We start from the raw sequence: 13,775 nt of genomic DNA on the forward strand, positions 1-13,775 counted from the left end.
TTGGAACTTCTGTTTCCACCCAGCAGTGACTTCAGGGCACAGAACAGGGCCCAGCCCACCTGCCCCCCTCCCAGCAGCAGCTCCTAAAGGCTTAAAGACTGGGACCAGGAACACAACTTTGGAACTTCTGTTTCCACCCTGAGGCGACCTCAGGGCACAGAACAGGGCTCGGCCCATCTGCGACCTGGATCAGTGGAGATCCAGGGACACAGACCAGATACAAGGGAAAGGCAAGAACATATCACTGACAACAAGATGGCAAGAGGAAAGTGAAAGAGTATGTCCCAAGGAAACCAAGACAACCTGGCAATACCAAAACCCAGCTCTCCCATAACAGCAAACATTGGAATGCCAAACACTCCAGAAAAAGAAGACACAGACCTGAAGTCATACCTCAAGATGCTGATAGAGATATTTAAACAAGTACGGGAGGAAAAGCAAAAATCTTCAGATGCTTTTAAAGAGGAAACAAAAAAAAAACACTCAAAGAACTCAAAGAACTAGAGGAAAACAGAACCAAAGAGATGAGGGAATTTAAAACAGAAATTGACACAATAAAGAAAACACTAAAAGAGATAACCCTAGAGGTAGAATACCTAAAAAAGAAATCAAAAGTCACAGAAGCAAGCTTTTCCAATAGACTACAAGAGATGGAAGAGAGAATTTCGGGGGCAGAAGACAACATTGTAAACATAGACAAAAAAGCCAGAGAAGATGCAAAAAACAAAAAGCTCCTAACCCAAAATGTCCAGAAAATCCAGGACACAATGAGAAGACCGAACCTAAGGATAATAGGAATAGAAGAGGAAGAAGAGTATCAACTAAGAGGCACAGTAAATATCTTCAACATAATCTTAGAAGAAAACTTCCCTACCCTCAAGAATGAGATAACCACGAGCATAAAAGAAGCCTTCAGAACTCCAAATAGGATGGACCAGAAAAGAAATTCCTCCCAACACATAATAGTCAAAACACCAAGTGTGCAAAGCAAAGAAAGAATACTAAAAGCAGTAAGGGGAAAAGTCAGGTAATATATAAAGGCAGGCCAATCAGAATCACACCCGATTTCTCAACAGAGACTATGAAAGCTAGAAGAGCCTGGACAGACATCTGCACACCCTAAGAGAGCACAAGTGCCAGCCCAAGCTGCTATACCCAGCAAAACTATCAATCACCATAGATGGAGAGATGAAGATATTTCAAGACAAATCAAAATTTACACAATATCTGACCAAACACCCAGCACTACAATGAATTATAGGTGGAAAACCCAATACAATGAGGGAAAATACAGGCTAGTGAAAACAAGAAAACTCCTAAACAAGAAAACTAAAAGAAGAAAAAGACACAGACAAAACTCAACCCACAAAAGCAATAATGGCAGGAAACAGAAACAACTATTCCTTGATATCTATTAACATAAATGGACTAAACTCCCCAATAAAGAGACATAGGCTATCAGACTGGACACATAAACAAAATCCAGTCTTTTACTGCATACAGGAAACTCATCTCAGAGACAAAGACAGACACTATCTCAGAGTAAAAGGGTGGGAAAAAACTTCCAAGCAAACAGCCCCAAGAAGCAAGCTTTAGTGGCTATTCTAATATCGAATAAAGTAAATTTCCAACCAAAAGTTATCAAAAAAGATAAGGAAGGACACTTTTTACTCATTACCGGGGAAATCTGTCAGGAGGAACTCTCAATTCTTAACATATATGCTCCAAATAAAAAAGCACCCACAATCATAAAAGAAACCCTACTAAAGCTCAAAAAATACATTTCACCCCACACAATAATAGTGGGAGACTTTAATACCCCACTCTCACGAATGGACAGGTCATGGAAACAGAAACTGAACAAGGACACTGCAAAACTAGCAGAGACTTTGAACCAACTAGAATTAATAGATATATACAGAACATATCATCCTAAAGTAAAAGAAAACACCTTCTTCTCAGCACCCCATGGCACCTTCTCAAAAATTGACCACATAATTGGACAAAGAATGAGCCTCAATCGATATAAGAAGATTGAAATACTCCCATGCATCCTCTCAGATCACCATGGTCTACTGCTGGTCTTTAACAACAACAAAGACAACAAAAAGCCTACATACATATGGAAATTAACAACGCTCTGTTAAATGATAGCAGGGCCAAAAAAGAAATAAAGAAAGAAATTAAGGACTTTCTAGAATTCAACGAAAACAAAATCACAACATACCCAAACCTATGGGATGCAATGAAAGCAGTACTGAGAGGAAAACTCATAGCCCTAAGTGCTTCCAAAAAGAAACTGGAGAGAGCTTAAATCAGCAACCTGACAGCACAGCTAGAAGGTCTAGAACAAAAGGAAGCAGATATACTCAAGAAAAGTAGACGGCAAGAAATAATCCAAATTAGGGCAGATAGACCAAATAGAAACAAAAAGAACCATTGAAAAAATCAACAAAACCAAGAGTTGGTTCTTTGAGAAAATCAACAAGATTGATAAATCCCTAGCCAGACTAACAAGAGGGCAAAGAGAGAGTATACAAATTAACAAAATCAGAAAGGAAAGTGGAGACATAACAACTGAAACTGAGGAAATTCAAGAAATCATCAGATCCTACTACAAAAACTTATACTCCAAAAAATTGAAAAATCTGGAGGAAATGGACGAATTTCAAGACAGATACAAGATCCCAAAGTTAATCCAGGACCAAGTAAACCATCTAAATAACCCTATAACACCTAAAGAAATAGAAGAAGTCATCAAAAGCCTCCCATCCAAAAAAAGCCCAGGTCCAGATGGGTTCAGTGCAGAATTTTTTCAGACATTTATTGTGGATATGACACCAATACTCTCCAAACTATTTCAAAAGATAGAATCAAATGGAATGCTACCCAACTCATTTTTTGAGGCTACAATAACCCTCGTATCTAAACCACACAAAGACCCTACAAGGAAAGAGAACTTCAGACCAATCTCACTTATGAACATTGACGCAAAAATACTCAACAAAATCCTTGCAAACCGAATCCAAGAACACATCAAAACGATCATTCATCATGACCAAGTAGGCTTCATTCCTGGGATGCAGGGATGGTTTAATATAAGGAAATCCATCAATGTAATCCACCATATAAACAAACTCAAAGAACAAAATCACATGGTCATCTCACTAGATGCTGAGAAAGCATTTGACAAAATTCAACATTCCTTCATGTTAAAAGTCCTGGGAAGAACAGGAATCCAAGGTCCATACTTAAACATAATAAAAGCAATATACAGCAAACCAACAGCCAACATCAAATTTAATGGTGGGAAACTTGAAGCAATCCCACTAAAATCAGGGACTCGACAAGGCTGCCCACTCTCCCCCTACCTATTCAACATAGTACTGGAAGTCCTGGCTGGAGCAATTAGACAGCAAAAGGAGATTAAGGGGATACAAATCGGAAAGGAAGAGATAAAAACATCACTCTTTGCCGATGACATGATAGTGTACCTAAGTTACCCCAAAAACTCCACCAGAGAACTCCTACAGCTGATAAACAAGTTCAGCAAAGTAGCTGGATACAAAATCAACTCAAACAAATCAGTAGCCTTCCTATACTCAAAAGACAAACATGTGGAGAAAGAAATTAGGGAAAAGGTACCCTTCACAATTGTCACAAAAACTATGAAATACCTTGGTGTGACTCTAACTAATCAAGTGAAGGACCTATACGACAAGAACTTCAAACCTCTAAAGAAGGAAATTGAGGAGAATCTCAGAAAATGGAAAGATCTCCCTTGCTCATGGATTGGAAAGGTCAACATTTTAAAAATGGCCATCCTACTAAAAGCAATCTACAGATTCAACGCAATCCCCATCAAAATTTCAACACAGTTCTTCATGGAGTTGGAAAGATCAATGTGCAATTTCATATGGAACAACAAAAGACCTAAAATAGCAAAATCTATCCTCAACAACAAGAAAACATCTGCGGGAATCAGTATCCCTTACCTCAAGCTATACTACAAGGCAATTGTGCTGAAAACTGCATGGTACTGGTACAGAAATAGGCATGTGGATCAATGGAATAGAATAGAAGATCCAGAAATGAGCCCTCACATATATGGTCACCTGATTTTTATCAAAGGAGCTGTAAACATTCAATGGAAAAAGGACAGCCTATTCAACAAATGGTGCTGGTACAACTGGCACTCAACATGCAAAAGAATGAAAATAGACCCTTTATTATCTCCTTGTACAAAGCTCAAGTGTAAGTGGATCAAAGATCTCCACATTAAACCAGATACACTGAAACTATTAGATGAGAAAGTAGGGAAAACTTTAGAACACATAGGCACAGGAAAAAAATTTCTGAACAAAACATTAATGGCTCAAGCTCTAAGGTCAAAGATTAACAAATTGGACTTAATGAGATTGCAAAGTTTCTGTAAGGCTAAGGACATTGTCAAAGAAAACAAAACGGCAGCCAACAGAATGGGAAAAGATTTTTACCAACTCCACATCAGATAGAGGCCTAAAATCCAAGGTATACAAAGAACTCAAAAAGCTAGACACCAGAGAATCAAATAACCCTATTAAAAATGGAGTACAGAGCTAAACAAAATGTTCTCAGTTGAGGAATATCGAATGGCTGAGAAATATCTGAGGAAGTGCTCGACATTCTTAGCCATCAGGGAAATGCAAATCAAAACAACCCTGAGATTCCACCTCACACCAGTCAGATTGGCCAAGATCCAAAACTCAGATGACAACAGATGCTGGTGAGGCCGCGGAGAAAGAGGAACCCTTCTCCACTGTTGGTGGGGTTGCTAACTAATACAACCACTCTGGAAATCAGTCTGGCGATACCTCAGAAAATTGGACATAATACTACCTGAAGACCCAGCTGTTCCACTTCTGGGCATATACCCCAGAGGCACCTTAGTACACAACAAAGATATATGCACCACAATGTTCATAGAAGCTCTATTTATAATAGCCAGAAGCTGGAAAGGACCCAGATGTCCTTCAGAAGGTGAATGAATACAAAAATTGTGGTACATTTACACAATGGAATACTACTCAGCCACCAGAAACAATGACTTAACCAAATTCTTAAGAAAATGGCTGCATCTAGAGAATATCATTCTGAGTGAGATAACCGAGTCACAAAAGAACAGACATAATATGCAGTCACTGATAATGGGATGCTAACCTCAGAGGCTCGCACTGGCCCAACTCACTGACTATATGAAGTCCAAGAAATAAAACAAAACAAAACGAAACAAAACAAAAATCTTAATACAACAAGAAAACTTTGACTATTTCCATGTTACATTTTTTACATGTACTTTATGCTCATTGTAACTATTAAGTTTTCAATGCATTCTATCAAACCTTTAAAAATATCAAATATTGACTAAAAATATATTCATACAGTTTTATTTAAAAATTATTTTAAAATCTGAAAAAAAGTACTGACAAAAATGTATCCTATAATTTTATGCAAAAATGCTCAAAATCTGTACATTTATCTTTGTTTTGTAAAATAAAGTTGTTAAAAAAAACCTATTTCTAATCAGGAAAAAAAAAAGGCTGCTATAAATATGGTAAAACATGTTTCCTTGATATATGTTGAAGCATCTTTGGGATACATGTCCAGAAGTGGAGAGCTGGATCCTCAGGAAGTACTATCTTCAGTTTTTTGGGGAACTGCCAGACTGGTTTCCAGAGTGGTTGTACCAGCTTACAATTTCACCAAAAGTAGAAGAATGTTTCTCTTTCTCCACATCCTCACCAGCATCTGCTGTCACCTGAGTTTTTGATCTTAGCCATTCTGACTGGTGTGAGGTGGAATCTCAGAGTTGTTTTGATTTGCATTTCCCTGATGACTAGGGATGTTGAGCATTTCTTTAGGTGCTTCTCAGCCATTCAGTATTCCTAAATTGAGAATTCATTGTTTAGCTCTATACCCCCATTTTAATAGGATTATCTGATTCTCTGGAGTCTAACTTCTTTGAGTTCTTTGTATATATGGGATACTAGCAGTCTAACAGAGGTAGGATTGGTAAAGATCCTTTCCCAATCTGTTGGCTGTCATTTTGTCTTCTTGACATTGTCCTCAGTGTTACAGAAGCTTTGCAGTTTCATGAGGTCCCATTTGTCGATTCTGATCTTAGAACATAAGCCACTGGTGTTCTGTTCAGGAAAATTTCGCCTGTGCCAATGTGTTCTAAGTTCTTGCCCACTTTCTATTCTAATAGTTTCATTGTACCTGGTTTTATTTGGAGATCTTTGATCCACTTGTACTTGAGCTTTGTACAAGGAGATAAGAAAGGGTCATTTTGCATTCTTCTGCATGATGACTGCCAGTTGAACCAACACCATGTGTTGAAGATGCTGTCCTTTTTCCATTGAATGTTTTTAGCTCCTTTGTCAAAGATCAAGTGTCCATATGTGTAAGGGTTCATTTCTGGGTCTTCAATTCAGTTCCATTGATCTACCTGCCTATCTCTGTGCCAAGGCTATGTGGTTTTTAACACAGTTGCTTTGTAATGTAGCTTGAGATCAGGGATGGTGATTCCCCCGGAAGTTCTTTTATTGTTGAGAACAGATTTCGATATTCTAGGTTTTTTGTTATTCCAGATGAATTTGCAAATTGCTCTTTCCAACTCTATGAAAAATTGACTTGGAATTTTGATGGGGATTTCAATAAATCTGTAAATTGCTTTTGGCAAGATGGCCATTTTTACAATGTTGATCCTGCCAATCCATGAGCATGGGAGATCTTTCCATCCTCTGAGGTCTTCTTCAATTTCCTTCTTCAGAGTCTTGAAGTTCTTGTCATACAGATCCTTCACTTGCTTGGTTAGGGTCACTCCAAGGTATTTTATAGTCTTTGTGAATATTGTAAAGGGTGTTGATTTTCTAATATCTTTCTCAGCCTGTTTATCTTTTGAGTAGTGGAAGGGAGTTGCTTTATTTGAGTTTATTTTTTATCCAGCCACTTTGCTTAAATTGTTTATCAGCTGTAGGGGTTCTCTGGTGAAATTTGTGGGCACTTAAGTATACTATCATATCATCTGCAAATAGTGATATTTCAACTTCTTCCTTTCCAATGTGAACCTCTTTGACTTCCTTTTGTTGTCTAATTTCTCTGGCTAGGACTTCCAGTACTATGCTGAATAGGTAGAGGAACAGTGGGCAGCCTTGTCTAGTCTCTGATTTTAATGGGATTGCTTCAAGTTTCTCTCCATTTAGTTTGATGTTGGCTACTGGTTTGCTATATATTGCTTTTATTATGTTCAGGAATGGTCCTTGGATTCCTGATCTTTCCAAGACTTTCATCATGAAGGGGTGTTGAATTTTGTCAAATGTATTCTCAGCATCTAGTGAGAGGATCAGGTGATTTTTTTTCCTTTGAGTTTGTTTTTATAGTGGATTATGTTGATGAATTTCCATATAGTGAACCATCCTTGCATCCTTAAGATATAGGTTACTTGGTCGTGGTGAATGACTGTTTTGATGTGTTCTTGGATTCACTTTGCAAGGAAATTATTGAGTATTTTTGCATCAGTGCTCACGAGGGAAATAGGTCTGATGTTCTCTTTCTTTGTAGAGTCTTTGTGTCTTTTAGGTATGAGTGTAATTGTGGTTTCAAAAAATGAGGAGGGTACTCTTTCTTCTTCTTTATGTTTCTATTTTGTGGAATAGTTTGGAGAGTATTGGTATTATGTCTTCAATTAAAGTCTGACAGAATTCTCCACTAAACCCATCTGGTCTTGGGCTTTTTTTTTTTTTTTTTTTTTTTTTGGTTGGGAGGCTTTTGATGTCTGCTTCTATTTCTTTAGGTGTTGTGGTACAGTTTAGATGACTTATCTGATTCTGATTTAACTTTAGTATCTGGTATATGTATACACCTATTATTCTTATGTTTGGACTTCCCATTGTGTTCTGGATATCCTGGATGTTTTGGGTTAGGAGCTTTTTGGTTTTTGCATTTGCTTGGAAGGTTTTTTTCCCAGCCTTTTACTCTGAGGCAGTGTCTGTCTTTGTCTCTAAGATGAGTTTACTGCATGCATCAAAATGCTGGATTCTGTTTACATGTCCAGTCTGATAGTCTATGTCTTTTGGGGGGGAAATTGAGTCCACTGATGTTAAGGAATAGTCATGGTTGTTTCATTTTTTTTTTTCTTTTCTTTGTTTGTAGTTTCTTTCCTTGTGTTGGGTTTTTTCCATCTATTATCCTCTGTAGGGCTGGATTTGTGGATAAATATTGTGTGATTTTGCTTTTGTCCTGGAATATTTTGGTTTCTCTATCTATGGTAATTGAGGATTTTGCTGGATATAGTGACCTGGGCTAGCATTTGTGTTTTCTTAGGGTCTGTATGATGTCTGTTCAGGATCTTCTAGCTTTCATATTCTCTCTTGAGAAGTCTGGTGTAATTCTGATTAGTCTGCCTTTATATGTTACTTGTTTTTTTTTTTTTTTCCCCTTACAGCCTTTAGGATTCTTTCTTTGTTTTGAACATCCAGTGTTTTGACTATTATGTGTCAGGAGGAGTTTCTTTTCTGGTCCAATATATTTGGAGTTCTTTAGGCTTCTTATTTGTTCATAGTCATCTCATTCTTAAGAGTAGGGAAGTTTTCTTTCATGATTTTGTTGAATATATTTACTGTGTCTCCTAGTTAGGATTCTTCACCCTCTTCTTCTACACTTATCATCTTTAGGTTTGGTCTTTTTCATTATCTCTTGGATTTTCTGGATATTTTGGGTTAGGAGCCTTTTGGCTTTTGCATTTTCTTTGACTGTTGTTTCAATGTTTTCTATGTTGTCTTTGGCCCCTGAGATCCTCTCTTCCATCTCTTGTAGTCTGTTTGTGATGCTTGCATCTATGACTCCTGATTTCTTTCTTAGGTTTTCCATCTCCAGGATTGTCTCTTTTTTGATTTTTTTATTGTTTCTATTTCCATTTTCAATTCCTTCACCTGTTTGGTTGTGTTTTCCTGTAGTTCTTTGAGTTTGTTTTGTGTTTCCTTAAGGGCTTCTATTTGTTTATGTGTATTCTCCTGTAATTGTTTATGTGCTTCTTGAAGATCTTTATCATCATGATGAAGTTTTATTTCAGGTCTAAGTCTTGTTTTTCTAGTGTGTTTGGCCATCCACTACTTGCTGTGGTGCGGGATCTGGGTTTTGATGTTGTCAGGTTGTCTTGGTTTCCATTGCTTAGATTCTTTCATTTTTCTCTTGCTATTTTATTATCTGTGCTTATAGGTGATCTTGTTGTCACTGACTGGAGCCTGTCTCTCCTGTGGGTCTGAGTGCCCATGGGCTCAGGAAGGATATTTTTTCTGGGTGCTTGGTTCTTTTAGGGCAGGCAGTGAACTCTGATGTCAGTGACTCCTTTCTGTCTCTGTGGGCTCAGGTGGGAGAACTCTTTAGAGGCTTTTCTGGGAGCTCAGCTCTCTGGGGGCAGGTCCTGAGTCCTAATGGTGGTCACCTGGCCATCTCACTGGGCTGGAAGAGTGTCGTAGCTTTCTGTCAGTATCCTTCCTGCAAAGCAGTTCCTTTGTTGGTTAAAGCCTCATTTGAAGGTATGACAACAGGAAAACTTTAATCAAGACACACTTGTTTTTCTTCATGGACTAGTGTGCCTACATGTTTGTCTGTAACCTGGTAGAGCACAGAACCTTCAGACCTGCGAACAGGTTTCAGTGGCACGGGAGGCAGACAGGAAATGATCAGGGTAGGGACTGAGGCTAACTGGAAGTTACCTAATTGCGGCTACAATACCACTGGCTTGCTAGCTGAACAACACTGAGTTATTATCTAGAGTTTCAAGCCCAGCATGGCTTTTGATGGACCCAATAATCCTGACTACTTCTCTGGGTTCTAATAAAGATAGGCTTTTCTCCAACTTTAAATTTGTCCTTCTGTCTTATTCATGGCCCACCACCTAGACTTTTCTCTACCCTTACACCTCTCTAGCTCTAACTCCTCCTTTTCAGTTTTACTGGTTAATTAGGGTAACCTAACTGTGGCTGTTAATTAGGGCCACCAGTACAGTCCAGAGTCATTCCCATCTCAGGTATACCTTGGACACTTCCTTTTTTCTTTATCAGATCTGACATAGTTTATCTCTTGGGATTAGCAGCCTGTCTGTTAACTGAAGATGTAAGGAATGTGAGCTCAGTGTCGCCATCTTTTCTGGAACAAATCAGATTCCACCATCCTGACAAGAAATTTCCTGATTATTTTTGGCATGTGCAGATTCAGATGTTAAGTGCTGAACACTGTGCTGGCTCGTGATCGGCTCATGTGAGACAGTGTATTGATTTCCCAGGGTTGCTGTCACCCTATATCAGAAAATTGAATGTCCTAAAATGGTAGGAATCCATATTCTAACACATCTAGAAAGTGGGAGTTTGAAGTCAAGGTTCAGAGTAGGCCAGTGCCTTCTATGAAGGTCCTAGGAAAGGGCCTGCCCGGGTCTTCACACACTACTTGCTGACATCATTGGCATTTGTTGAACTGCAGGCCCATTCCTTAGACCTCTCTCTGCCTTAGCTGTTTCTCATGGAACTTACCCCATGAAGCAGTTTTCAAATTTTCCCTCTTACCAAATACCAGCCATTGGATTCCAGCTCACCCTGATCCTGTCTGACTTTTTCAGAACTTGATAAAGAGCCAGTTTCAAATAAGGTCACACTCCTAGAAACTGTAATCTCTATGTTTTCAGGGTACAGAGAAGGTACCAAGGACCTTAACATTGTACTTGGGCAGTTCAACTGACAGCAATGGTCCTCCTGCCCACAAGTAGCCCCCAGTCTCTATGTTGAAATCTCTGTCTAGTTAAAATGGAAGGCAGGACAGATGTCATCGATAGTAAGTTGGATTTGGTGAAGGTCTGTTGATTACAATGGGCAGCATTACCTGAGGGGTTGCTACCTGTCACTCACGAAAGGCTGCCTGCTCCCCTCAGTGGGTTTGCAGTGATAGCCAGCTTGGGTGGGCTTGACTTGCGTGGCTCTCACGCCTGTCTACAGCAATGCATACTCTGCACAGGCTTCTGTGTTTACCAGTCAGGCCTACCCAATTCTCAGTTTTTGACTGGGAAACATGTTTGCAACCTCAGCTTAGATCCTCTCACCAAAACCCTGTCTATATTAGTTTACGCAGGATCATCTAACTGTGTGTGTTAAGAACCCAGGCCTAAGTTCTCTGCCTCTGTTGCCTTTGCAATGAGTTTCATAAATCACACGTCTGCCCATGTACCCTGCAGCTTACAGCTTCATGGTTATGCTGCTAATTATCCTGTACTTAAGCTGTAAGTTTCTAATTCTTCAGAAAATCTTGGTTCTTTCTTCTTTCCTCTATAGAAAGAAGAATGTTAAAAAATAACAAGGACACCTTCTATTCCTCGACTGCTATTATCCACTACATTGTTCCGTCACTACCCTGGGCAGAGAAGACGCATACTGTGTGGAAGGTGCCATTAGAAGAGGTCAAGGCCCTACGTCACTTTCAATCAGTGTGGCCCATCCGTCCTGTAGACAGCTAAGTTTCCCTCCATTTCTGTTTGGTATTCATTAGATGAGGTAAGCTTTAACATTTAACACTTTTCTTCCCTTAGAAGAAATCTTGGTGTAAGGCCTGAGTGGCGCTATTGTCCAGGATTGGTTAGCTGAAGGAAAGGAGGCATCCATGAATGCCATCTGTGTGATCTGGCCTCTTTCTGGGCTGTGAGGAGGGAGAGGCAGGCTCCATTGTCTCTTATTCTGCCCTTCCTCAGCCTTCAAAAAATGACCTGGTTTTCTTAACAAGAAGCATTAGAAATGTGCTTTATAAAAGGATGAAGACCTCTGTAAGATCGGTTCCACATAAAGGAATTATCTCAACATTTAGACACTTACACATTGTAAATGGTCATAGATGAACTTTTCAGTGGCTTCTTTCTCTGAGAACTCAAAGAGCTGGAGCTATAAATGGGAATTAAAGATAAAAATGCAAAGGAAGATGAAAGGCACCTCAAAGAGATCGTTTTATGGTTATTACCTAAAGGGAGGTTTTGTTTCAGTACAAAGTCACATTGCTAAAAAGGCCACATAAGACACACATGGTAAAGCCAGGTGGTGGCAGTGTCCTTATTACACCCCTCAATTTTAAGTCACTGTGATATCTCAAATGATAAAACCACACACAGATTTCCCCGATAGAGTTTAGCTATCTTTATGATCATAGATAGAGAAATACAGTTAATGTTGATTTAAGATATGGATTTTTTTTCTTTCTTTTGGTGGAGCATACCAAACCCAAGGCTCAGCAGCACATGTTTACCGCTGGGATACACTGCAGCCCACCATCCTAAATGCAGTATATTCTCCATTAAAAGAAACATTAGGAGAAATTCGCAATTTCCACTGCTCTTACAGTAAACGTCTTACAGCCCTTGGTGCTTGCCGCCTCTGAAGAAGGTACCTCTGGGTAACTCAGTTCATCAGTGGGGGCTGTGCTTTCATGACCATGAGCACACTCAGGCTTCCCGGCCTCTTCAGCCCACACGATGGCTGGTACGCACTTACCCTCTCAATGAAATTGTCGCTGGAGTAGTCAAGAGTTGAAGTGTTATGAATGTCTTTGGTGACAAAACAGACGATGGCTTTCTGAGCTGCTCCTGCAGCCCAAAGGATGCCGGCCAACACTGCAGCCAGGGCTTGCTCCTGCTCACGCCGGCTCAGGTTACATAAGCTGAAAAGCATGGGGTGAGGGAATGAACTCCTCTCCTGGTCAAGTCCTTTCCCCCTAGTGTGGGCGACAACCTACTGGCTTCCCTCACAGCTTGCCGTGCGAGGGTATTGCAGGAAAGTCTGATCTTTCTGCTTGGATTGTAACTACAGACCTCACAGCAGTGTATTATTTTCCTGAGCAACACCAAGATATCTTCTCCTGTGCACAACTTTGACCTGTCTCTGAACTCCAAAATGGGTCACCCTGAACTTGTTGCCAACCAACACAGTAGTTTTTTTCAAGTACAATTCTAAGTAATCCCTGCAGTTTCATCTCACAGATGTTCATTTTGCAAAACCTCTTCCCAGATAGAACCCCATGTGATATCTGAATGCTTCCCTCCCTCGGACACTCATAGCTTCAGTTTCTACCTGGTTGTACCGTAAAGAGGTAGCCCCGTGCACATATCACCTCGTGTAACCCACAGACTTGCTCTTCGGCAATACTAGGTTCGTTCCAGTTTTAGAGGTAAGGGGAAAGTGATAAACAGAGAGGTTGAGTAATTGCTCTGGACTCTCATCATTAAAATGGAAGATCTCTGGTCCACACTCATGCCATCTAGGTCCTGAGTCTCTGCTCTTTGTCCTGAACCCAGTGCCCCCAAGAGCCTCCAACTTCTCTAAAGTGGGAACAATCTTCCCTCTGCTTATTTTTCTTTTGAATAAACATGTCCTTTTCATGCCAGCAGAGGCAACCAGTTGTTTACATAGTCTGTCTAGCACTTTAATGGGACAGAAGAACTGCAAAGCTCCAGACAGACAAACAGAAAGACAGTTGTAATGAAGGTTTGATAAGGTACATGGAGCAGGGATCCCATAGCAGAGACTTATTGTATGTTTTCATGTTGTATGCTAGCCCAGGCTGTGTTAAATTGTGTGCTTGTGACCTTGACCTTGGATTTCTTGTTCTCACATGGAGGGTATGTCCCTGTGACTCCAGCTTTTTAAATCTTCTAGTGGAGTTGAGTCACTTTGCCCAGAAATGACTAAGAATGATATATTTTC

The 13,775-nt window shown here is 39.8% G+C and overlaps 1 protein-coding gene across 1 annotated transcript in view; it reads right to left on the bottom strand.

Annotated features, from left to right (window-relative positions):
- The window catches only part of MINDY4B (MINDY family member 4B), a gene marked incomplete at both ends in the record, with an annotated part of 44,664 nt that overhangs the window by 19,192 nt on the left and 11,697 nt on the right, over nucleotides 1-13,775 (bottom strand). The window contains 2 exons of the mRNA XM_080929604.1: nucleotides 11,898-11,963; nucleotides 12,567-12,732. Coding sequence (XP_080785730.1) covers nucleotides 11,898-11,963; nucleotides 12,567-12,732 — 232 coding nt within the window. The remainder of the gene's footprint in view (nucleotides 1-11,897; nucleotides 11,964-12,566; nucleotides 12,733-13,775) is intronic.

The sequence above is a fragment of the Micromys minutus genome (genome assembly GCF_963924665.1).
Source record: "Micromys minutus genome assembly, chromosome: 15".
Classification (NCBI taxonomy): Eukaryota; Metazoa; Chordata; class Mammalia; order Rodentia; family Muridae; genus Micromys; species Micromys minutus.